Here is a 27508-nt window from a genome sequence, read left to right on the forward strand (position 1 = left end):
GGGACGACACATTCCGCCTAAACTGCAATTTTGCCAAAAAGAGAATTTCTTTAAAATAAAAATATTATTAAAGCAGAAAGTGTCATCCCTGATTAGCCTGCGCAGACTGCACAGGCTGATCTGGGAGGAGACTTTACGCACATGCATTAAACTCCCTTTTTAGAGAGCACCGCTCAAGTTACTTCGTTTTAACTATTCATTGAAGGAATTCATGGGTCACAGGTTCACAGAGACAGTTTTGTTGAATGCAAGCCATAACGTAATGTTACTAAACATGAGATGAATTACATATAAATGTATATACATATATAACACTTTTTTAAAATATCAAAGAAAATAAATAATGAATATGAAAAAACACAATTTGTAAATTTCAAAGCAAGCATACATAGCGACCATGTCACAGCATAATTTATACTATTAACAAACCATTATAAAAGTTGAGCCAGATATACAAAATCTCATAAGGAATGTGATTTAAGATAAAATATTCTGTATGCTACTCAAATGACAAAAACTTAATAAAACAAGAGCTGTCTGTAGACAAGGGGTCAACTATTTTCTTTGATATATTACTGTGTATTTTCTACCAGTCATCTTATAAAGACCACTAAGACAAGCTTGTAGCTAAATATGTGTATTATCTGGTAATTATATTTGATAGGTAAACTTCAAGCTGAATATTTACAAATTATAACAAGAAATGTGCCGTGCTAACATATTAGATGTTGAACTAACTAACAATTTGTTTCGTTGAATTTATATTAGTCTTGAAAGCAAGGTCTGCATATAACTCTCTCAGTGCGGGAACCGAATTTTGAAGGCCTGTGCAAACAGTTTGGATCCAGATGAGAGCCACAGAACGTGGCGTCTCATCAGGATCCAAACTGTTTGCTATTCTGATAGTATTCTTTGAAAAAAAATCGAAGAAAATGCTCATTTTAGAAATTTAGCATACAACAAATTTCCCAGCATGCAAAGGGTTAAGGTACGCTTGCGGTCTCAAAGGCTAATCAGAGCAAAGTTCCAATTGATGCAGAAAATGTTAATCCAGATAAGCCTGTGTACACTGCACAGGCTAATCTATGATTAAAATTTACGCACATGAATTAAGTCCAGATATTCCATAGCCTGCCTCATTCATATTTTAAGACTTATAAATACAAAATTACTCTTAAAATCTCACTATTGATTAAAAAAATCATGCCTAAACAAATGTTGCCTTTGTAACAAAATAAATAGAGGATATTTGTTGGATTCGGTGGATTATCGATTTTAATTCACGAGTTAACATAGAAAATAATATGCGCCACGAGTGAAAATATATTTTTTCTAAGATCACGAGTGATTATGCCTTTTTTTCAGTTTATTTACATCATTGTTTAAGAGTTTAACTAAAGCATTTTGCTGGGATAATGACGTCATTTCGTAAACAAGAGCTGTCAGAGGACAGCGCGCTCGACTATTTGATAGCTTGACAGTATAACAGAGGGGGTTCTTGGGGGGGGGGGGGGGGGGGGGGAGCGTGGGGAATGGTTTGGGTGGAGTGCATTGTGGTATGTCAGGTAAGTGTTGTTTTGTCAAACTTTAACATTGATTTATCAATAATATGCATATTCTAGGTATAAAAGGGGTAATAATTCTGTCAAAATGCTTGATACAGTTGTCTGCTCTTGTTTATAGGTTGGGGTCATGTTGGTAAACAAGTATGCAAAATATGAAAGCAATATGTCAAGGAACACAGGAAATATTTGGGGTAGTACGCAAACTTTAACATATATTTATTAATAATATGCATATTCTAAGTATAAAAGGGGTAATAATTCTGTCAAAATGCTTGATACAGTTGTCTGCTCTTGTTTATAGGTTGGGGTCATGATGGTAAACAAGTATGCAAAATATGAAAGCAATATGTCAAGGGACACATGAAATATTTGGGGTAGTACGCAAAATTTAACATAGATTTATCAATAATATGCATATTATAAGTATAAAAGGGGCCATAATTCTGTCAAAAAACTTGATACAGTTTTCTGCTCTTGTTTATAGGTTGGGGTCATGTTGGTAAACAAGCATGCAAAATATGAAAGCAATATGTCAAGGGACACAGGAAATATTTGGGGTAGTACACAAACTTTAACATTTGCATGCAAACGGACACGGCAATGCCGACGCAGGGGTGAGTAGGATAGCTCCACTATATATATTTCATATATAAAAGTCGAGCTAAAAATAATTTTCATTGTTGATTTTCACTGTTTGAAACAGTGAAATTATCAGTTATAATTCACTGATATTTCTCTATAAACCACTGGAAAGCATAAAATAAGACACATACAAAGTCATAACAATTATTAAAGTAACTACTAAACAACATTTATTCAAATGGTCTCTTTTCACCTGCACAGATTTCTTGCAAACAGACCCGTAACAAAACTCAGGTGGGCTAAATAATATTTCCAGAATTTCTCTCAACCATGTTACTTAACCCTTTCCCACTCAGAAGCAACGTGAAAATGGCAAACAGATTAAAACCAATACTGCCTGCAAGTAACTCGCAGTCTGTTCAACTTTTATGCTGTTTGCTGCACATCAGTACCAAGGGTTGAAAATGGAGCCTTTAAAACTTGACTTTAGTAATAAAGTTCTTCAATATAATTTGATTTTCTAATTCATCTCGGGTTGTTTCTATGAGGTAAAGGGTTTAAACAAACACATGTTTTATGGCCAACTATGGGTGTGTAATCCAATAGGATTTTACTCTGATGACATATCACATACATAGGTGCTATCCTTTTACTTGCATACTTAACAATAGTTGCTGTACTGCTCTATGCATAGTTAACAATTATTTTAAGTGCTCATGGTTGATGTGAATCATTCTTTATTCAGAGATTTAGGATGCACTGCAGGGTAGCTTTAAAAAACAAACAAGACCCTTTGCCAATCTGCAGTGAATGGGGATAGCACTTTTTGGCATTCAAAGAAGTTACAAAAACCTATTTACTTATTATTAGGCCATTATCTAATCTATGTAAATAAAAAAAAACATTAAATCGATCCTCCTTTGAAAGTTTATGCTAGCTAACACAGTTCAATAATCTAGCTAAGTTTACAGCATTATTTTTTACATATATATCTTGCATGAGTTGTCGTTTTGTATTGACTTTATTAAAAGAGTCATCTAAATAGCCGAGTTTTTATCTTTATTTAGATGACGAGTTTAATAAATTCAATACAAAATGACAACAATCTAAGATTCTATTTATAACATGACCAACACATTTTCTTTTTATTTAATGCTGAGCTCTTTTCACCGTTTATTAACATTGTAAATGACGTCATTTCACAGTTATATAACTAGTGTAATAACACCCGTGTAATAAACAAAATTGAGCAGTACGTTATTTCACTCCTGGAGTGTAGGTCATGTTAGAAGATGATTTTAAATGTTTTAAAAAGACGATTATGCATTTTTAGTGTATTGATCAACATGTTTTACAATTGATCTTAAGATGTTAAAATTATAAGTGTATTTATCCACCTGTCTAAAGACTGATCTTAAGATGTATTTTAAGAGTATTGATCCACCTGTCTTAAGACTTATCTTATGATGCATTTGAAGTGTATTGATCCACCTGTCTCAAGACTGATCTAAAGATGCATTTTATGTGTATTGATCCACCTGTCTCAAGACTTATCTTAATATGCATTTTAAGTGTATTGATCCACCTGTCTAAAGAGTGATCTTAAGATGCATTTTAAGTGTATTGATCCACCTGTCTAAAGAGTGATCTTAAGATGCATTTTAAGAGTATTGATCCACCTGTCTCAAGACTGATCTTAAGATGTATTTTAAGTGTATTGATCCACCTGTCTAAAGAGTGATCTTAAGATGCATTTTAAGTGTATTGATCCACCTGTCTAAAGAGTGATCTTAAGATGCATTTTAAGTGTATTGATCCACCTGTCTAAGGAGTGATCTTAAGATGCATTTTAAGAGTATTGATCCACCTGTCTAAAGAGTGATCTTAAGATGCATTTTAAGTGTATTGATCCACCTGTCTAAAGAGTGATCTTAAGATGAATTTTAAGAGTATTGATCCACCTGTCTCAAGACTGATCTTAAGATGCATTTTAAGTGTATTGATCCACCTGTCTAAAGAGTGATCTTAAGATGCATTTTAAGTGTATTGATCCACCTGTCTAAAGAGTGATCTTAAGATGCATTTTAAGTGTATTGATCCACCTGTCTAAAGAGTGATCTTAAGATGCATTTTAAGTGTATTGATCCACCTGTCTCAAGACTGATCTTAAGATGTATTTTAAGTGTATTGATCCACCTGTCTAAAGAGTGATCTTAAGATGCATTTTAAGTGTATTGATCCACCTGTCTAAAGAGTGATCTTAAGATGCATTTTAAGTGTATTGATCCACCTGTCTAAAGAGTGATCTTAAGATGCATTTTAAGTGTATTGATCCACCTGTCTCAAGACTGATCTTAAGATGCATTTTAAGTGTATTGATCCACCTGTCTAAAGAGTGATCTTAAGATAACTCATCAGGACCAGCAGCCCTGGCATTCTCTTCACAACACTAAGTGCCATAAGACCCAGGCGCTGTCTGTGGTATTCAGAGCACCACTAGCAGTATGATCACAATGAGCAATATCACCAGCAACACTCCTATGGCACAGCACTGACGCTTGTCTGCAACAGAGAGACAGTTGTAATAAATACATGACATTGTTATGGGAAATCCAATGATTCCCAATAGCAGGTACAATGTTGCTGCTTTTTTTCTAACTCTTATATTCTGTAAACCTTTATCTTCTTATTATTTTTTATTGTTGAGTCTAACATGACATTGGAAACCTAAAAATTGCGCCATTCTTCATTTAGTACAGATTGCCTATTGCATATGACCAACCCACCATTAATTCATCTGTTCAAATATTCAAGTACATTTTCTATGTCCTATGTCTATTCTTTATACATAAGTCTAAACAATATTTTGTGAATACAGCCCCATGTCTCAGTGCCTACCTGAGGACATGTGCAGCACCTTTGCCATCTTCTTCATGACGTTGTCCATCCTGGACTCTGTCACCTCCATCTCATGGCCAAAGTCATCCAACATCCTGTGACAAACACGTGAATGGTACACACATGTGAAAGGTAAGGGCAGGGGTTAATAGTCTGATATTGATACTAGGCTAATCTTTAGCTGACATTTACATTTACCCCCCCCCCCCCCCCCCTCTGATCACTATGATATAAGTTGTCTGTTTACATTTGGCGCAGTATGCAGCCACTGCACATTGGGTTATTACCCTCGCAGGTACCCAGCAGTATGCAGCCACTGCACATTGGGATATTACCCTCGCAGGGACCCATTTATAATCCTGGGTGGAGAGGAACAAGAGTGGGATTTTTATTTTGTATTTTTTTCCGAAAATTTCCGTGGTCTGAGCGGGATACAAACCTGGGACCTGGCTACCATTACATAGACCAGCATCCTTACACTAGATCAATGTCCTTCTTTTGTACAAGTACATGTACTTATGTACTGAGGTATAGACTGGCTATCTGATAAGTTAAAGTGATATATTGGGCATTTTTCACTGTTAAATTGAGCTGAAAAGAATTGACAGGTCAAAAGAGTTAGTTAAAATGTGGTTACTGACCAATTATATGCAACTCATCTTGCTACCAGTTGTTTATAAAAATATATTTTATATTCGGTATTCTTACGTGACTCACCCAGTCCTCTAACCCGAAATGATCCGTAAAACAAAAGTGTGTCTTTGTGTCGTATGAATGAATCTGCACTAAAACTAAATTTAGGCTCACATTGTACATGCATGATCAGTTGTCAAAAGAAAGTACGGTTGATATTCAAATGCATTATTTTCCTCTTTCTGTGATATTGCTTTAGTATGTTGATGCTGCATTAACAAATATAAGTGTATTTGAAGTGAAAACACCAAAAATAAACAACAATTGCGATAGACACCTATAAACTGTTAGATGCCCATAATATCACTTAAATGTAATTTTAAAAGACAGGTTACCATACAAAAGAATTATTCCATAATACAGGGGTTAACAGCCAACATATATTCACATTTCTTATTGGTCTCGAAATGTGCAGACAGAAGTTGCCATGGACACCATCAGTAAAATCCATCTACATTGATTTGTAACAAATCGTAAATAACTAGCATTTCTTTTATAAAAGGTTACATTGTCAATACTTGGTCTACCGGTAATAATAATGATGATTAAGAAACAACAATGAAAAGAAATGAAATGTAGAACTACACATGATAAGTAACACTGTTGTAATTGGTTCTTCATCATTCCCACCATTTCTTATATGCAATTACATGTTCCATCATTTGACACCACGATAAGATATAAATATTACATACCAAAGAGGTTGATAAAAAGATTTGTGAGCCAATAGTCTTTTTACCTGTTTTGCTCCTCCAGTTCGTTGCCTATTTGATGACTCATGTTTTTGAGTGCTCCTACGCTGGAACCAATCAAGTCCAACTGTTCGTCTTGATCCTTGATAATCAGCTGCAGAAAGACAGGGGAAATTGAGTCACAATGTTAACTAGACAGGGGAAAGTGAGTCACAATGTTATCTAGACAGGGGAAAGTGAGTCACAATGTTAACTAGACAGGGGAAAGTGAGTCGCAATGTTAACTAGACAGGGGAAAGTGAGTCACAATGTTAACTAGACAGGGGAAAGTGAGTCACAATCTTAACTAGACAGGGAAAAGTGAGTCACAATATTAACTAGACAGGGGAAAGTGAGTCACAATGTTAACTAGACAGGGGAAAGTGAGTCACAATGTTAACTAGACAGGGGAAAGTGAGTCACAATGTTAACTAGACAGGGGAAAGTGAGTCACAATGTTAACTGAGTCCACACAGGCTGATCAGGGACAACATTTTCTGCTTTTATGTAATTGTTTGCTTAAAAGAAGTCTCTTTTTCAGAAAAACTCAGTTTAGGCGGAAAGTGTGGTCCGTGATTAGCCTGTGAAATCTGGAAAGACGCTTTATGCCCAGAAAATAAGCCCTTTTCCCAGAACAAGGTTTGATTTATCTTGTTTGCATCTAGTAAACTTTTAAGACTTATCAATCAAGAATCATGACATAAAACAACATAATATTTACATGTGAGATAAACAGTCACATTAATAATTTTAAAATCTTCTTATGAAGTATAAACATTTATTTACAATTGATAGGATTACAGTACATAGAACAAATGCCAACACTGGGAAGATGTACCTGTTTTCTTGTGGTTTATTTAGTTGAATTTCCATGCTCAACAGCATCCTGAGCCTTTGTTACTAAAATCCCCGGAATATATGTATAACAAAGAATAGCAAATTTGAGTGAACGTTGGCTCAGACCAAGGTCCAACAGAATCTGTTGGGAATCATGCAGCTGCTATACCTGTTGGTGTTGTGTTGTGTCGTCGATGAAACTCTGATGTGATCTTTCAGCCTCCATGTCCAGCCTTGAGTACTTGTCATACACCTTGCTGGGGCTTTTGGGGTTCAATAAGGACTGAAACCCACAACAGTTACTTGTCATATACCTTGCTGGGGCTTTTGGGGTTCAATAAGGACTGAAACCCACAACAGTTACTTGTAATATGCCTTGCTGGGGCTTTTGGGGTTCAATAAGGACTGAAACCCACAACAGTTACTTGTCATACAACTTGCTGGGGCATTAAGGGTTCAATAAGGACTGAAACCCAAAACAGTTACTTGTCATATACCTTGCTGGGGCTTTTGGGGTTCAATAAGGACTGAAACCCACAACAGTTACTTGTAATACGCCTTGCTGGGGCTTTTGGGGTTCAATAAGGACTGAAACCCACAACAGTTACTTGTCATACAACTTGCTGGGGCATTAAAGCGGGTATATACGATTTTTTATATGTGTTTAATTGTAATATATTGATAAAATATGTTACAATAACACAAAATAGGAAAGAAAAATGATACATTAAAGCCGAATTTCATAAAATGCAGCAAAGACAAATTAGCGCATCGAGCCGATAGTGACGTATATATTTTCCTACAATAACCGAAGCATTCGTCTTTGTATTAGGATCGGAGATAGTGTTCGTGTGTCGTATGAATAGATATCGTTGCAGGAATTCAAATAAACCGTTAAACTAAGTTTAGATGCACATCGTACATGTATGGTATACATGCTGGCGAATTCGGCTGTACAGCCGTTTTCAATTTCAGAATTAAATATCTGGCTTATTTCGAATTTTTCGACACATGTTCTTCTTAACTTTTATTTTAATTTATATTGAAATATATATATAATAAGTTTTTTACACGGTTTATATAAATTCATAAATATTTGACAAAATCGTATATACCCGCTTTAAGGGTTCAATAAGGACTGAAACTCAAAACAGTTACTTGTCATACATCTTGCTGGGGCTTTAGGGTTCAATAAGGACTTAAACCACCAACAGTTACTTGTAATACGCCTTACTGGGGCTTTAGGGATTCAATAAGGACTGAAACCCACAACAGTTACTTGTCATAGAACTTGCTGGGGCTTTAAGGGTTGAATAAGGACTGAAACCCAAAATATTTACTTGTCATACGCCTTGCTGGGGCTTTTCGGATTCAATAAGGACTGAAACCAGAAACAGTTACTTGTAAAACGCCTTACTGGGGCTTAAGGGATTCAATAAGGACTGAAACCCACAACAGTTACTTGTAATACGCCTTACTGGGGCTTTAGGGATTCATTAAGGACTGAAACCCACAACAGTTACTTGTAATACGCCTTGCTGGGGCTTTTGGGGTTCAATAAGGACTGAAACCCACAACAGTTACTTGTCATACAACTTCCTGGGGCTTTAAGGGTTCAATAAGGACTGAAACCCACAACAGTTACTTGTCATAAGCTTTGCTGGGGCTTTAAGGATTCAATAAGGACTGAAACCCACAACAGTTACTTGTAATACGCCTTGCTGGGGCTTTTGGGATTCAATAAGGACTGAAACCCAAAACAGTTACTTGAAATACACCTTGCTGGGGCTTTAGGGATTCAATAAGGACTGAAACCCACAACTGTTACTTGTCATACAACTTGCTTGGGCTTTAAGGGTTCAATAAGGACTGAAACCCACAACAGTTACTTGAAATACACCTTGCTGGGGCTTTTGGGGTTCAATAAGGACTGAAACCCACAACAGTTACTTGTGATACGCCTTGCCGGGGCTTTAAGGGTTCAATAAGGACTGAAACCCACAACAGTTACTTGTGATACGCCTTGCTGGGGCTTTTGGGATTCAATAAGGACTGAAACCCACAACAGTTGCATGTCATATGCATTGCTGGGGCTTTAAGGATTCAATAAGGACTGAAGCCCACAACAGTTGCTTGTCATACACCTTGCTGGGGCTTTAGGGTTCAATAAGGACTGAAACTCACAACAATTACTTGTCATACGCCTTGCTGGGGCTTTTGGGGTTCAATAAGGACTGAAACCCACAACAGTTTTCAATATGAACCTTGTTCTGGAAAAACTGGGTTTAATGCATGTGTCTAAGGTGTTGTCCCAAAGAAGCCTGCACAGTTTGCACAGGCTAATCAGGGACAACACTTTCTGCTAAAACTTGATTTTCGGTAATAAGGGACTTCCTTCAAACTAAAAATACCATAAAAGCGGAAAGTGTCGTCCCTGATTAGCCTGTGCGGACTGCACAGGCTAATCTGGGACGGCACTTTATGCACAAGCATTAAGCCCAGTTTTCTCAGAACAAGACACATACAATCTTGGAATGTGCGTGACAGGTCAACATCCACAAACCTGTTTTGACTACAACTAGTACTGCCATTATGATTGAGCCCCAAATTTGGGGACATTTTAGAAAGAAAGCTGTTTTAAAGACAATATAATAATCTGAGAATTATACAAAACATTTAAGAAATATATCTTTTTCACAAGTGTTCATAAGGATTTAACTTCTTTAATGTAAAGAATTAATTTTTCTAAGGAAAGTATCCTGCTTTGTGTAGACTTCAAAGGCCATGATATTGTTGTTATAGCCTGATATGCAGTCCATCTTTTATGTGATTAACTATGGTGTCATTCCATGTTTACTTATAGTTTATGGTATGTTTTCTCTACCTGTCTGACATTTGTATCCTCAGTAGTTCGGATTTGCGGTGAGGTCATCTGAGATTTCATCTCCTAAAACAATTTTTTTAAATAAAATTCATTTTAATTACTAAATACTTACCGGTTATCTCATGCTTCTGCTTTCCAAGGGGAGTTAATTCCCCCTGGAAAGGAGAAGCATGAGATAACAGGTCAGTATTTATGACATTAAAAATAGAGGCTTATTGGTGAAAAATTCAAAACTTTTAGTTAATTTTAAATGCTATATTAGTCACACATAAATTCATAAAATAAATGAAGAAAGACAGTTGATTACTTGAAACTAAAAAATTCAAGAAATTTTACCCTAACGGCAGATTTGGTGCGTTCTATAAAGTCTCTTCTCTCTTTCAACTCACTGACTTCTATTCTGAACTTCTTGGGGTTCTTTTCAACAATACTTACACAAATGTTAAGAATTGTAAATTGTACTGATGCATCACAGATGTGTAAACATATAATTATATTTTACTGTTCCACCTATTTTTTTTGCATAACACCTGTTATTATCAGTTTCTGCCAAAGTTTGTCAGCCTGCAGACCAGCCAGTAAAACTGCATGAATAATTTCTAAAATACTGGCGGCCGTTTCATAAACGATCGTACGACAATTTAAACTTACAAGAGATTTTTGTAATGTTAAGAAGTAGACAATCTAGCTTGCCATGCTGATATATATACGACGCTTGAGATGCCAATGTAATCAATTAAGTACTGAAAAGTTATAATCATATGATATTGACTTCAGCAATACTGTATCTTCACTTAGGATTTGGAAAATTGCGGCATTAAGACTAACATTGGAAAATTAGTGTTGTTGTTGTTTGCTAAAAAATGCTCAAAATTGAGAACACAAGTGTTTTCAGTATTATATTTACTAAGATAGAACTTATATGGATGGGATTGAACAAAATATTGATATCTAAAAAAAATATAACCTGGAAACCTTTCATTGCGAACTTTTAGCTTCCATTTGGGAAAAATGTATACTTTTTCCATTGGGGATGGTGCCAATTACTGGACCCGATTTTGAATGAAAAAAAAACACACACTATTGTCAGTTACTGTAAGTTATGGTTTTGGGATTTTAACAGGAGACTGTAATATACATGTATATCTGAAAAAGGGATGCAAAGGGTTCCTGAAAATACCAGCATTCTCAGAAAGAATTAACACAATTCTTTCTCTTTCAATAAAAAACCCCTGTTAATTGAGATGATAATTAAAAGGGAATACCTTTATTTAATATTTGACATGAGCTGCCCAAATGGAACCTAATGTAAGTATTAGAAAAGGCAGGAAACAAATGTCACCAGCAATCTTTCGACTTAGGCCAAGGAAGTTAAGACTACCAAGAAATAATTTATCTGGAATTTCTGTGGTCCCTGTGGACCTGCTAGACTTAATGTGAGCAGTTTTCTTTGAAAACTGGTATAAATGCATGTGTGTAAAGTGTGGTCCCAGCACAGGCTAATAAGTAACTTAGCGTTAATACTTCCACTTTTGAGCATTTCTTTGTTTATATGAAATTTGTTCCAAATTCAATTCTAGTTCGGACGAAAAGTGTGGTCTCTGAGTAGCCAGTTTGGAATGCACAGGCTAATCACAGTGTGTTTTGTCATCATTTTGGGAAATGGTATGGGTCCTTGAGGACTGGAAAAATTCGCTGCGTTTTGACAAAAATTGAGAAATTAGTATTGTTGCTATTTTGCTAAAAATGCTTCAAAATTGAGGGGGGGGGGGGGGGGGGTGCCTAAAAAATCGAGAATTTTAAGGTCCCATTTGGGAAATATATGTACTTTTTCCCATTGGGAATGGGGCCGAATAATGGACCCTATTTTGAACAAAAAACACACAATGATTCAGGTATGTCAATTTACCCATATGTATCAAGCCAAGTCTTCCCAGAAAGCAACTGATTTTAATTCCAAAAAGGATATCGACAGTTTCCTCTAGGTCCTCCACATCCCAGTCAATACTGCGCAGGCTGTTTCTCAGCTCATTTGTGGTCCAGTTATACTCCTCTACAGACACCTGACTGGGTTGGTCGGCCAACTGGCACCATCGTGTGTAAAGATTCTTGGACGTTTGCAGAGCCTTCTCCACCTCTCTGCAACACAACAGAGCTTTATGTGCCTCGCCAAGAATGTCATGTTATTGGAGAACCAGCTAGAATTTGTCAAACAGGCACTTGATCACACAGTTTCATATCAGCCCTGTGGCGTATAAACAATATAGCATTTATTATATCAAAACTATATTTTACTATAATATGTACATGTATTTTCATTAAACAAATTATTTTTATACTAAATAAAAATTATTTCTCTGTGCAAATGTGAGAGTAATAATAGAATGAGTTGTGTTCTGAGAAAACTGGGCAAATGCAGTCCGCACAGGCTAATCAGGGACAACACTTTCCACTTTAATGGTATTTTTCATTTAAAGGAAGTCTCTTCACAGGCTAATTTGGGACGACACTTTACACACATGCATTTTGCCCAATTTTCACAGAACAAGACACAAATGAACAACGTTTTTAAGTGATACTTTTCAGACACATTACATTAAGCAATACAGAACATTACAATACATTACATTAAGCAATACAGTACATTACAATACATTACATTAAGCAATACAGTACATTACAATACATTACATTAAGCAATACAGTACATTACAATACATTACATTAAGCAATACAGTACATAACAATAATTTAAGCAATACAGTGCACTAAAATACATTACATTAAGCAATACAGTACATTACATTAAGCAATACAGTACATTACAATACATTAAGCAATCCAGTACATTACAATACATTACATTAAGCAGTACAGTACAATACATTACCCAATACAGTACGTGTTTTTTTTAACCATTTATTAAATTTAAATTAATTGGGCACGGGCAGTTTGGATATGGAAAAAAATCTTATTGTTATACTTAAATTGCACACATTAGTTTTGAGGGGTTATTTACTTAAAAATACTGTAGAACTTAGACTTAAAGTGTTGTCATATTATATTCAGGTGTAATTGCTTTTCAAAATCTTACTTCAGCTAAAAGAAACCCAAATTCACCGATATTCCATACATTGTATTGGTCTTCTTCATTCAATTTAGAAATACATTCCAAAACGAAGCAGATGACTGAACTAATATTAACATAACACTTCCATTTATTTAAAATATTTTCAAAAACTACTTTCACTTTCTCACTATTGTCAGAAAATGTTGCATGAAAAATTTTAGCACAAAAATGGTGTGTGCACACCGCCTCACTTGATATACACATGCTCAGTGGGAATATTCAAAAAATCTAGTATAAGGAACATACATGTATGCAAAAATTCATTTCAACAAATGTGGAATATTTGTGTTTATGAAATTCTTGAGCACTTTTAGGTGCCCATGTTGCTCAAAAGAATGATTGATAGAACAGACATTTGTTAAATTGTAAATAAAAGTAATTAAAAAGTTTAATCAAATTTTGTTGGCCCTATGTGTATTGCAATTGAGTACTCTGCCTTGGCAATGTGATGTCTCAATACAAGGTAACCATGTGGGTATACACTATGGCATGGAGCTATCGCAGGGGATTTTCAGCACCGTCTGTGCCTCCGGAAAACAGAGGCATTCCCACAGCAAAGTCATTTTTCCCCAATTCCAATAAAACAGTTTTCTTTCAATACCGTTAAAAGATGTTAACAAACTAAAACTAGAGCTTTGTCACAGACGTGACGAATACCCCTACATGCCGCATTGACACATAATATTTTGCATGTCGTCTTCACAAAAAACAGCGGACACCATGCTCCATTTTTAAAACGCACTAAGTGACCCCTTGACGTAGTTTTTGACCCAGAAAGGCCCATGTTCTAACTTGGCCTTAAGATCATCTCCATAAAACTTCTGACCAAGTTTAGTGAAGATCGGATGTAAACTACTTGAATTAGAAAGCGGACACCATGCTGAATGTTAAAAAACGCACTAAGTGACCCCATGACCTAGTTTTAGGCCCGGAATGGCCCATGTTCACAGTTGTCCTAGAGATCATTTAGATAAAACTTGTGACCAAGTTTGGTGAGGATTGGATGAAAACTACTTGAATTAGAGAGCAGACAACATGGTGAGGTTTAAAATGCACTAAGATACCCTGTGACCTAGTTTTTGACCCAGCATGACCCATATCCAAACTTGACCTAGACATCATCTAGATACAACTTCTGACCAAGTTTGGTGAAGATTAGATGAAAACTTCTTGAATTAGAGAGCGGACAACATTGTGATGTTTAAAATGCCCTAAGTGACCCCGTGACCTTGTTTTTGACCTGGCATGACCCATATTCAAACTTGCCCTTGACATACTCAAGATACAACTTCTGACCAATTTTGGTGAAGATTGGATAAAAACTATTCGAATTAGAGAGCGGACAACATGGTGAGGTTTTAAGCACACTAAGTGACCCTGTGACCTAGTTTTTGACCCGGCATGTTCGAACTTGACCTACACATCATCTAGTTACAACTTCTGACCAAGTGTGGTGAAGATCGGATTTAAACAACTTGAAATAGAGAGAGTGGACACCATGCTCAATGTGTAAAACGTACTCAGTGACCCTGTGACCTAGTTTTTGACCCGGCAAGGCCCATGTTCGAACTTGGCCTTAAGATCATCTAGATACAACTTCTGACCAAGTTTGGTGAAGATTGGATGAAAACTACTTGAATTAGAGAGTGGACACTTAATACAGACCGACAGACAGACCGACTGACCGACAAGTTCACTCCTATATACCCCCCTAAACTTCGTTTGAGGGGGTATAATAAAGATTTGAGTGACTCTCCTTTATCTGCAAATAGCACGCATCTACCGCCTCAGATGTAAGCATGTTTATTTTCTGGATTCTTCTAGCAACATTTATAGCAATTAATACTGAACTGTTCTGCAATAGTATGCAAAAAGTAAAGGGGTCCGCAAACTACACATTCTAATCCAAATCGCTTACTTCTAGTTTAATGTGTTTTTGCGAACATTGAGAGTTAGCAAAGTTACGGTAGAAAATTGTCAAACAATTTAACAAAATTGTGGCTTGTTGTTTGATTAGTTAGTGTTTTATTTACTGTTGGTGACCATGTTATTAGGCGTTTACTTATTACCTGTGTGATTTTAAAATTGGACAATTTTCAATGTAACACTTTCCAGTTTTGCATGGCTTTTAAATTATAATATACACAGGCATAGAAACAAGTAAAGGGAAGTCAATTTGTCAAAAATGAATAACTAGAGTTGCGACACCTTTAGGGTTTCGCGGAATGGAATGAGTGAAAATGAAAATTTTGGGTAAGAAAAATGTGGGTACGAAAATTTTGGTTACGAAAAAAATGTGGGTACGAAAACTTTGGGTACGAAAAAATTATGCCAAAAATAACTTGGGTACGAAAAAAATGAGCTTGGGATCTTGATCACCAAACTGGCATGTATTTTGAAAATGCTGAAATAGCCCAGAGTCTAACATTCAAGTCTTTTACAGACTCATCCGTTCTCTGATCCCTTTTATAGAATCGAAAGCGTTCCGCTATCACTAATGGTCTAGGGTTGAAGTATTTCTGCAACAGTTCACATAGTAGTTTAAAGGTCTTTGTACCTGGTTTGTCTGGGGAAGTCCAATCTCTCAAAATCTGGTACGTTTTTCCACCGACTAATGACAGAAGACCTAGCACACGCTTTTTGTTGGCTATCTCATTAGCAGTAAAATATTCCTCCAACATTTCACTGTAACAGTTCCATGACTCTGTACTATCATCGAAAATATCAATTTTTCCAATGAATGTCGCCATTTTTCAGTGAATGTTTCTACCAAGACATCCGTTGGCAACAAACAAATCAAATTTTTATACTTGAAAATGCCGAGTTGACGTTCAAAACTGTGAGCTGACACTCGCCTATCACAAATCCTCGTCGCCAATGTTAATTTAAGGGTTCGCAAGGCGATTAAACTATTAATTTAAGGCTGGAATTGCCAAGACAAAAACGCAACACTTTATTTCCGGTGTGTAACCATCCAGGCTAACAAACACACTTATGCACTAGCACCGAATCCCCGATGCCGGACAAAATATCAAGCTAAGTTGTATAAGAAATAAATTGGTTTGCAAACTTTCTCGCCTGGTAGGCCTATTGGTATATACAATTCAACTTGTTGGACACATTCAAGAACACAATTGACACTTATCTAGTTTTCTGTCACGCCTTTTTGAACAACAGTACAATGCACAAAGCGTGGGCCTCTGTATTGATAATATTTAAACAGAATAATTCTGTCGTTGATTATTTAAATAGTATATACCCTCGATCGAAGTTTGTAGTATTACTTGTTATCAACGAAATGATTGAAACATAAAATATTAATAATCTAGCAAATGCTTCGTGCAAACCATAACAGAAGATGTGTTCACATCACGAACAGCGCTTCTTCCGGCCAAGCGCGTTTTTATAGCGATTGCGCAATAAAAAACACCATGTTTTCGTGATTTAATCAAAAACTAGATTTTTCCCAGACATAACAATTACGCCAACAGGTAGATCGCATTCTGGTCCATACACGTCAAAATTCAGGCAACGTGTTGGTCCAGGTTTCTAGAGAATCAAATCGCAGCTATACCCTGGAGCTTAATATATTTTAGTCGCCATTATCATTCGTCCAATTGAAAGTCATCAAATGATGACGTCAATATAGCACTCATTCTATATTTTTATCATAATAAAATAACACCAAAAATTCCCAAGACAGGCTGTTTCCCCGATGCAAAAATTCCAAAAATTGACAATTTTGTCGATAAAAAATTCCCAATTTTGCCAGACTCCTTTTCCCAAAATCGGCAGAAAAAAAACTGTATCAGCTTTGCATGGTTAAACACGCTGCAAATAAACAATTTTGACAGGGAAATACAGGGAATTAAATCAATTGTTGAAGGAAAATTGTTTATTGTTGAATTGTTTGTATTTTTTCAGAAAATCTTGTTTCATTAACTGCATGATATGTTACAATTTTATGTGGTGACCGGAAGATATTTACACACAACAAAAAATGGTACACCTCTATTTAATACTGCCTAAATAGGGAATTTTTGAGATTGTCTGCTCCAAATTTAACCAAACTACACTCAAATTGAAAAGGCTAGAAATAACACGAATTTAAAGTTGTACAACACGTCAATTATAGTATAGTATTCAACAGATATACTGTAGTATTTGCATAGGCGCTCGATGTCAATGACAATGTTTTATTTATTTATTTGTTTTTTAGTTAACCGTTGTTTTTTATAATGCATACACATACTAAATTAATAAAAATCTTCCGACAAAACGTCTTTTTAAAAAAAAAAGATAGTTCGACTATGTACATAGATATTGACAAGGTAAATCACTCGCCATTTTCTAAAGCAACGGATGTGCGTCATTATGCATAATTAAAGCGCTGTCACCCCGCTCGCTTATTGAAATGCGCGCGCAGGCCGGGAACCTCGCTCTTTCTCTATCTTCTTTCAGTTTCAACAGAAACATCCACAGACAATGTGATAAATCCTTTGTAACTATTGTTTCACTCAATTAATGGGGTAATCAACAAAATATATTGTAAATTGCATACACATGAATCATTCCTTACCAATTGTTTAACTTGATTTCGTCTGCCATGGTGATTTCCAGAAAAAAAATCAGCACGTCAAAAATCAAATCTGGCGCTTAGTGGCTGTAATGTGTATATTGAGCGAGGTTCCCGGCCTGCGCGCGCATTTCAATAAGCGAGCGGGGTGACAGCAATTATATTATGCATAATGACACACATCCGTTGCTTTAGAAAATGGCGAGTGATTTACCTTGTCAATATCTATACATACATAGTCAAACTATCTTTTTTTAAGAAGACGTTTTGTCGGAAGATTTTTATTAATTTAGTATGTGTATGCATTAAAATAAACAACGGGTAGCTAAAAAATAAATAAATAAATAATAAACATTGTCATTGATATTGACAATCGCACATTCTTGGCCCTTTCCGTCAAACATCGGATAAGTACCTCGAAGGAGATAGCATGAATACACATTTCGGAAGCGGTATTGCGGTCTACCTACGCGGGCCTACGCGAATCAAAATTACATAGTAAAAACAAACATGGCCGGTTTTGCGAGTTGTTTACATTTTGCAAAGATGAACATGGGGATTTTCTATGCTCTGAAGCCAGAGCAAGTACAAACTCTACAGGAATTATGGACGCCATCGTTGTTATTGTTTTTGTTGTTGTAACATTGTTAGAATGGTATCACTTGGGCGGACTACTTTCAACCCGTTTTTCTCCCGAGTCCGATTATGATAATCTGCGAGGGGTACCGAATGTGATATCGAGCGCCTATGAGTATTTGTACTGCCTTTGCTTTTTAATTTCTGTTCATCTTCAAGTTCAAACACTTAACATTTTCTACATTATCATAAAATTGCGTTGATCCAAACATAGCTGGATAAATAACGAAATGTTCTTTTTCAGCTTTAACTTACTCTTTTACGACGAAGAAAGGATCTTCCAAAGACATTTTTTCATGAAGACGAACAAATTATGCCGCCGATGTTTTCGTTAAATTTGACATGTTTTGTCATTAAAATTAAACAGTGTCGTGAAAATTGGATTTGGGGCTACAATCCACTAAAATATTCAACAATTTTTCGTCATTCTATATGGATCAATCTCCACGCAGAGTTGTCGATCCTTGCTCTCACATACACTGTATCCGTCGTGCAAGAGATTGCTATTTGTCAGCGTTGGCGTTAAGCTCTGCTTATAATTTGGGGATTGCGTGCAGTGACTCCATATCTTTTATCAATTAGTATTCACCTGAAATTTTACACAAGGGTTCGAGTCATTGTGTGAGGTCACTGACCAAGTTCCATTACGCTTTTTTTAAGTTTCAGGATAACCTTTTCTTGAAAATGTAACCTGATAACTAATCATTCAGTAGTTTAACCGGTTAACCTGTTGCATCCCGAATTTTACGTCGTTAATGCCCTTTGTTTTTTTTAGTGCTCTCCATAATAATATAAGAATTGTAGATCAAGATGATACTTCATAGATATACCTTGAACATCGCAAGAAAGTTCACAGTGCAAGAAATATAACTTCATTGTTTTAGAAGTTTTTGCCCATGTTTGTTTTCTTTTGCAGAGCACAATTACATACAGGTCGTGTAATTTTATTATGCAGATCATAACTGTAAACGTAAACTGTGATTCTTTCATTTATATTACTGGGGTTATTGATCTTTGTTGAATTTAATTGTGCGAAGAATAACTCTGTTAATATAGAATTGAGTTTCTTTGAAACTTCGGATATAAATAGTGGACATTGAGAGGAATCGCAGAGTACAAGAAGCACAATTCCTTCAGTGATAAAGACTCTATATTCAGTGATAGAGAGTTGGTGTTCTTTATTTTTTCCTATTTTGGAGCATTACTCACTTAACATTGAAGGGAATAATACAGAAGTTAATTAAAAATAATGATAATGAACACTGCGAGGCAATGCATAGTTCAAATATCATATATTTTTTCCGTACTGCAGAGTTATTGTTCTTTGTAAATGTTCTGTTTTTCATTTAATAACTCCGATGTTCAAAGGTGTTGATTTTCCCTTATTTTCCCTTATTTTCCATTATTTACCCTTATTCGCGGGGATTATGCTTTAACAGTGATATCACTTGTTTTTAGTATGATTTTTTTTGGTATTTTCTTGCATTAGGTTAGCAAAAATTAATTAAAAATATAATGCATACACATTCTCTCTTGGTACCATGATATTTGATCATTTGATGACCACATTGCCATGCGTTAACCTCCTTTGTAAATATTTTATCAGACTGCGTCAAAACTGACCTGAACATTTACCACAAACTAGGTTAAATGTGAATGCTCTTAAAACCATGTCGCTGCTAGTGGTACAAGTCTGACAGATGCTCTAAAATGTATGCACCAGCCTTGTTGTCAATCCAGCCTTTTTGAACCAGTTCTCCAATAACAACATCCGGTGATGTTTGCTTGTTAACAGCTGGCTTCATTGTACTACACTGCTGGGTTGTCGTTGTATCCTCCTCAGTCGGTCCTTGTGTCTCAAGTACTGTCCTCTCTTGGTCGAAGCTCGTACTAGAACAACTCTGGTAGTTTCCTTTCGCGTAAACGTCAGAGATACCCAAATTAACGCTTTGTAGTTTGCGTCGTATTTCCGTCGAGCTGACATCATCGATCTCCGTATCTGCAATAAAGAAGTCCTTGTCTTCAACTGAGTGCAAAGAAAGATCCGCAAGATACGCCTGTTTAACCGCATCGGTGGTACCTTTCCTCCCAACGCAGACTGTGACGCATTTGCTCTTTCTCGTCCACTTCCCACCACCTCTGCTCACAGCCCTATCTGCTCCGACTACCACGGCGGTCTTGACGTTCCCCCAGTTCTCCTCCCTGCGGACATTTTGCCCGCACTCCAGGGCAGATCCGACCGTTGAGTGATAAGATTGTATTAAATCATGCCCGTCACACGTGAGCTGACACAGTCTGAGTCTGTGTTGTGCTTTGATGCACAATACTTTCGTCTTCTTGCATTTCTGTTTCACGTATCCGTCCGGTGCGACCGCTAGTCTCGCGGCAACAACGCGGTAATGAGTATTCTTGTGTAGCCAACCAATAGCTGCTTTTAAAACTGCAACATGTCTTGTATGGACGGGATTGAACGCTCCCCCAAGACAAACAATGACATTCTCCTTGGTATCGGTACCACCAAACCTTCCGTCAATAAGTGATTGCAACTTCCCTGAACAACAGGCCTCAGCATTTTCATCGGTTATGTTCTTTAGTGGGTAACTAGCCTCAGTAGCACCTGCAATCCCATTGATAGTGTCGTAGCCCTCCAATAAGATATGTCGACATATCTCTTTGTCACTAGGTACGTAAACCTTTTCAATTGGACTTAATAGCTTGTCAAGTGCATCATTATCAACAAATTGTCGTTGTTCATCAACGAACTCGCTAATATCGGCAATGCGCTGTATGTAATCCTGGTGAAACTTCTGTAGAGCGGTGCCTTTCAGACCTAGCTGGATGGCCCTTCTTTCGAGCTTTTCCCCTTTTGGACAGTGGTCAGGATCCCACTGTATCCGTACATCATCTGTACAAAAATGCAAGTTGAAATATGCGGTACCCATGTTATGTTTTGCACTTATTCGTTTACAGTTTATAGCATAGTGTATGTTTCTATAATTTGTAGAGTTGATGAATGTGCTACATCCAGATAGACTTTCAATATAGCTGTCATTCTTATACATGTACGCGAACACATTGGCGACCACAAAGACGGTATCATCGCATATCCAAATACTTAGTAAGTCTATAAAAATAATATTCAAAAGTCTTTCAGAAGACATGATGTTTCTAAGCTACCATGCATATTGCATAAATGTCATGCTTGTAATTGTATCAATCATCATTTTAAAGCATGCGATTGCAAGTGTTTAACTCGTTCAAGCGCATATACGTATACAGCTCTCTTGTCTCTTCATATTTTGGTATTAACGTAATTTACCTGGTTGATGTTTTTCCAATGTAATTCCAACCCCTTTTGCCCCTTTCAACAGTTCCTCAAACCCCTTCCTGCTCAGGAAGATGGCAAGTGTCCGCTCCTGGTCCCGTTTCTGTCCCCAACCAGAACGATACATCATCCACATGAAGTTGGTTTTGATCCATGTCATCCGGGTAAAACTGTACTCTGGGCCTGTTGGAAAAATCCGTTTCATGTGCTTAAAATTACTGTATAAAGTGTATTTAGCAATTGCGTTTTTCTCCCACTCTTTTCTACCGCAAAAGAAATGGCGAGTCATTTCAATACTCATTGTCACATCACCATCATAATCATCTTTAGGTCGCGGTGGTGTAGTGGATACGGTGTCCCCCTAGCGACCGGGAGGTAACGGGTTCGATCCTCATTGTGGGAGCGTTCTTGAGATCTCCCCCAAAGACTCCAAGTACTGGTTCTACCCAGGAAACGGACTCAAGAGCGTTTCAATAAGCCCAAGGCTTTCGATGCAATCGAAAAATAAATACTAGGTTTAAACTAATCATCTTCATCATCATCATAAATATGTACACTGAAATTACCTCCGAACTTCCCATGCGTCACGGCGTACTCCGCTATATCTGGCCGGAAGGCCTGGTACACGACGATGGTTTCCTCGTCAAACTGTGCTAAGATGTGTCTACCCCTCTCCGGCCACTCGCTACTCCTCTGGGCCATGTAGCTTCCCACCTGCACGGCGCAATGGGCACTGGACACAGTACCAGCCATTACCTGACTCTGAAGAGAAGAAATGGGTTTATGGTTAATGTTATATACGAATATAAAGTTTACTTTAAATGCATGCATTTATCAGTAATCTAATGGAAGGCAAAGAGCAAGAAACACGTTTTATTAATGTATACGTACCTGTATAAATGTTCTTTATTCTATTTTCGTTTTCACTTCGCTGTCACTTTTCAACCATTCAACTATTTTGAGTTGAAATCGGTTACTAGTAAGTCAAGTATCATAGAACGTCCTAAGCCACAACAATTTGATCAGATGTTCGTCGGATTAGCAGCACCTAAAATGCTTAAAATAGAAATATAACTAGTGACCTGAAAATCAATAGGGGTCATCTGCGAGTCATTATCAATCTACCTATCAAGTTTCATGATCCTAGGCATAAGCGTTCTTGAGTTATCATCCGGAAACCATTTTACTATTTCGGGTCACCGTGACCTTGACCTTTGACCTAGTGACCTGAAAATCAATAGGGGTCATCTGCCAGTCATTATCAATCTACCTATGAAGTTTCATGATTCTAGGCATAAGCGTTCTTGAGTTATCATCCGGAAACCATTTTACTATTTCGGGTCACCGTGACCTTGACCTTTGAACTAGTGACCTGAAAATCAATAGGGGTCATCTGCCAGTCATTATCAATCTACCTATGAAGTTTCATGATTCTAGGCATAAGGGTTCTTGAGTTATCATCCGGAAACCATTTTACTATTTCGGGTCACCGTGACCTTTGACCTAGTGACCTGAAAATCAATAGGGGTTATCTGCGAGTAATGATCAATGTTCCTATGAAGTTTCATGATCATAGGCCCAAGCGTTCTTGAGTTATCATCCGGAAACCACCTGGTGGACCGACCGACCGACAGACCGACCGACATGAGCAAAGCAATATACCCCCTCTTCTTCGATAAAAATAAAGGTTAGATATGACTTACCTGTACAGAATAACCATTCCTTATTGATGTTCCTTAAAGGCTCTATAAAGGTCACAAATCCAATTATTATGCATATCAACTGGTCTAATTTTTACCGGATTTCAGTTACTCTTGCATAAAAACTGCTAATAACACTGCTTGGGTACAACGTTGTCAAGAATTATGGAAGATAAACCCGTTTCATAATTGAAAGACATGTTTACATTTTTGCAACTAACGTGATGTGTAGCCTCAGAGCGTTGACATATGCTAAAAATAGCCGAAAGAAAATTCAATTTTAATTCTATTTTAAAAACTTTTTACCGGCAGAAAGTAACTTAATAGATCACTCCAAACGTTTTAACCATTTAGAAAAGACCTACTTTATGAGTGATACCGGAAACGTTAAAAGTCATCGTTATATTTTTGGTGACCTGAGTCACTTTCACTTTCCCTTTCGCGAGTAAACAGCGATGTAAATAAACTGATTGTTTGTAAACACAATTGACTTGGAGGACACTTTATTTTGAACTCAAAACAAGTTTTATTGCTCATTTTTTATTATTCTGTCCAATAGCATGTATATATTGTTTTTTGATAACCTTTATAAATAAAATATGAAAACAATATTTAAAAATCTGTAAATAATTACGTATCTTCACCTTTATACATCTTTAAATTTGTATTACATTACACATCCATTTTGTAACATCACCAATTTAAACCAACACATGACGCATTTCAATTGAATCTCTATTCACACTGTTTATCTGTCACTAGTAATCTGTACACAAATGTTTTATAAATAATAGTATTTTTAGGCGTTAAAATTATTATTTTCTATGAATTAATGTAGATCTACCTACCTCTGTTTCTTTTCACAAATGTGTAATGTGCAACTAATATTTCTCCATACATACATACATACATTCATATATACTTATTCAGGATGTTGACTATTGCGCAAGGTTAGATATTGCACAATTGTTTAGCTACTAACCGCAAAAGCGTGACAACCATTGAAAGCGCAAATAATGGTCACCTCCCTTTACGGCTGATCACTTGATTTGCAGCAAGGTGGTTTCACAATACTGACCGGTATTATTAATAGTAAGCATGTTTGGCCACTTATTATTATTATTTTATCACCGAGTGTTCTCATTTTCTGACATTGATATATCAAAAGAGGGGGATTTAAGTTTAAATTGTTTATTTGCGACAGTAAAATTCTCATACATGTACTATGTATTAAACAATATTTAAAGATAACACGACAGTTAAGAGTACATAATCAATTTAGACTTCTGTGCATGTTCATTTGTTTATTAGTTTATTAATACGAGATTGATTAAGATAATGTTTATAATACGACAGTTATAAATTAAAATTAAACATAAAACATGCATAGATATTTAAACGCTAATAAATTGTAGCTTTCGATTGTTTTATCATACGACATTTTACGTAATGAAACTTACAAGATCATCGCTTTTTTCCGAAACGTCGACGAAGAACTCGCATGAAACATAATATTATGACGAAATATAATAACCGCCTTTCATCAAGCATGAGTTCCGCAAATAAATAAACAGATATAAATTATAGTGGCCACTGGAAGCATATTTAGCTCAGATATAAATTATAGTGGCCACTGGAAGCATATTTAGCTCAAGTATGGATAATATATATATATATATATATATATATATATATATATATATATATATATATATATATATATATATATATATATATATATATATATATATATATATATATATATATATATATATATATATATATATATATATATATATATATATATATATATACAAACAATTATAAATAACAAATCACCTGACAACATTATATAGTGAGTAATATGTTTACGTAATTAACGGGCGCTTATGGACGTTATTGAAATTAACCAGGGGCGTCGGAAGCAAATTTTCATTGAGGCGGTGGAGGGGGTGGGCATCCCCCGAACGTTGGTGGGGGTGGTCTGGGAATTTTTTTCTTCAAATTTTAGCATTCAAAGGCGCATTCTGGTGCGTTTTTATGCCTGATACATGTAAATGCGTCTATTGCAGGCATATTCTGAATGCCAAAAGTTGTGACAGACAGACAGACGATGGAGAAGTGATCTCTATATGTCGCAGTTTGTACTTTGTAGCAGGCAACACAACAATAGAGATCATTTAACGTCAATACTGAATAAACATATGCTTAAAGTCAAATTAAGATGCTAGTATTAAGTTTTATTTGATGTATTTGTGTACATGTTTGTACAGTAACAATATAACCATATCGCATGAAACATACAACCATAATATCACAGGACAATCAAATGTGAACGCTATCGCGATTAATGATGGTAATTTGTCTATGTAGTTGTTTTTTTAATTTTCACATTGAGCGGCAACCATACAGGTACCACAAGGTCATTTTTACATTGAATACTGAACACTGGCCGGCAACCTTGTAGGTACCACAAGGTCATCACACTTAAAGTTTTCCAAATGCAGACATCCGTGTTTCCTTATACTTGACAAATTCATTTGCGACTTGGCGTAAAGGTATTATCGTTATAAACGAAACCGATCAATTAACAACATAGTTGACACGTTCATTACCTTGGGCGGGTGATGACACTCAACAATACACGTGTCATAACCGCAAAAGCGTGATTACTTTGCTTCATGGTAAAAATATTTTCAAATATACGGATATTGAAATGAAAAAAAAAAAAAAAAAGGTCTTTGCCGATATTTATTTTTTGCCGAAAATGTTGGGGCGGCGACCGCCGCCCCTGCCGCCCCAGCTCCGACGCCTCTGTTAACAAAATAGTTATCGTTGCATGTATAGGATCAATGAATGAAGCCGAATTCCTGCACTGTACGCGCTTATATGGTAGTTGAATGTTTAACGCGTTGGAAAACTGTACGCGTAAAATGAGTATTTGTGAAAAAGATCTTTCGCGCACGTGTTAATATTAACATATTCTATATTTGTTTTGGACGTTACATCTGCCGAATTAAGTGTTTTATTAATGAAGCATCAAGTACTTCAGGTAAATATTAAAACGCAACCTAGCAGCGTAGAATGTATTAAAACCAGTAACATTAGTTTACGTATGTATCAGTAAATCTTGTCGGAAAGTTATAATGGATAATAATTAAATATTGCAAGAATACTCCATCTAATTAACAAGGAGAGTTTTAGTGTTTCATCATTATCGTTTAATTGACTCTCAATATTTGGAATATACATAAAAAATATACACACACACACACGTGTACAGTGTATTGAAGAAGCGCAACAGAACTAGTTTGTGTTTCTTCTCAGTATTACGATTTTTAAAAAGTATTGCGTAAAGGACTCTACACAATTCTGTAAAAAGAAAACACTGCACAAGTGCGGATCGATTATAAAGTATCGCAATTGACACAAGACGTGCATGTTTGTAAATATGCCTAAGAGCAACAAAAACAAAGGCACAAATACCAAACTACAGAGAATTCGACAAAAATGGATGAAACACACGCATTAAACAATCCGATTAAGACGACGGAGATCTTAGGACAAACAAGAGAAGTTATGTATGGAAATTCTCCACTGTTGACTAACCAAAAATGTAAATTGTGATGTACAAAACAGCCATGGGATTACAAACACTTGGACATGTGAAGAACAAGGACATACGCTGCAAAGCAATTTTTGTAATTTCAAACATTCTTTGTGGGCTAATCGAGATAGAGTACACAACATCAAGTAGTGAGCGGTATTAATCATTTCGTTTTCAGTGACACTTTCTACATTAAGTTAAGCTCAGGTGATTTATTCAGAAAAGGGAAAACTCCACACACTGAATGTGAATTAAATGTACTGCAACCAAAGCACGCAAGCTGCTGTTATTTCTGTCGCGGTATTGATGAAATGCCACGGTGTATACACGTGCTGGAAATTTAA

General features: G+C 36.2%; 2 protein-coding genes across 52 annotated transcripts; both read right to left on the reverse strand.

Annotated features, from left to right (window-relative positions):
* Window positions 1-2364: 2364 nt before the first annotated feature.
* On the reverse strand, window positions 2365-18936 carry LOC127838059 (syntaxin-6-like). 50 transcript variants are annotated; one of them, XM_052365609.1, is made up of 12 exons: window positions 18788-18936; window positions 12160-12329; window positions 10527-10621; window positions 10191-10253; window positions 7476-7589; window positions 6478-6584; window positions 5046-5140; window positions 4485-4709; window positions 4297-4343; window positions 4109-4155; window positions 4015-4061; window positions 2365-3967 (listed from the first exon to the last, which is right to left on the reverse strand). In XM_052365609.1, exons 1-8 carry the CDS (start codon window positions 18820-18822, stop codon window positions 4633-4635), a joined length of 756 nt encoding a protein of 251 aa, XP_052221569.1. In that variant the 5' UTR covers window positions 18823-18936; the 3' UTR covers window positions 2365-3967; window positions 4015-4061; window positions 4109-4155; window positions 4297-4343; window positions 4485-4632. The 50 variants fall into 50 exon arrangements, with proteins under 50 accessions (XP_052221569.1, XP_052221564.1, XP_052221581.1 ...); XM_052365604.1 differs by lacking the exon at window positions 4297-4343; XM_052365621.1 differs by lacking the exon at window positions 4015-4061 and having other exon boundaries at window positions 2365-3779.
* Window positions 18937-19077: 141 nt separating this feature from the next.
* Window positions 19078-24574, reverse strand: LOC127838057 (uncharacterized). Of its 2 annotated transcripts, none has more exons than XM_052365568.1 (5): window positions 24406-24574; window positions 22749-22913; window positions 22424-22619; window positions 21852-22040; window positions 19078-21437 (listed from the first exon to the last, which is right to left on the reverse strand). In XM_052365568.1, exons 3-5 carry the CDS (start codon window positions 22608-22610, stop codon window positions 20212-20214), a joined length of 1602 nt encoding a protein of 533 aa, XP_052221528.1. In that variant the 5' UTR covers window positions 22611-22619; window positions 22749-22913; window positions 24406-24574; the 3' UTR covers window positions 19078-20211. The 2 variants fall into 2 exon arrangements, with proteins under 2 accessions (XP_052221528.1, XP_052221529.1); XM_052365569.1 differs by lacking the exon at window positions 24406-24574 and adding an exon at window positions 23561-23840.
* Window positions 24575-27508: the final 2934 nt, after the last annotated feature.

Source organism: Dreissena polymorpha, chromosome 7 (genome assembly GCF_020536995.1).
Source record: "Dreissena polymorpha isolate Duluth1 chromosome 7, UMN_Dpol_1.0, whole genome shotgun sequence".
Lineage (NCBI taxonomy): Eukaryota > Metazoa > Mollusca > Bivalvia > Myida > Dreissenidae > Dreissena > Dreissena polymorpha.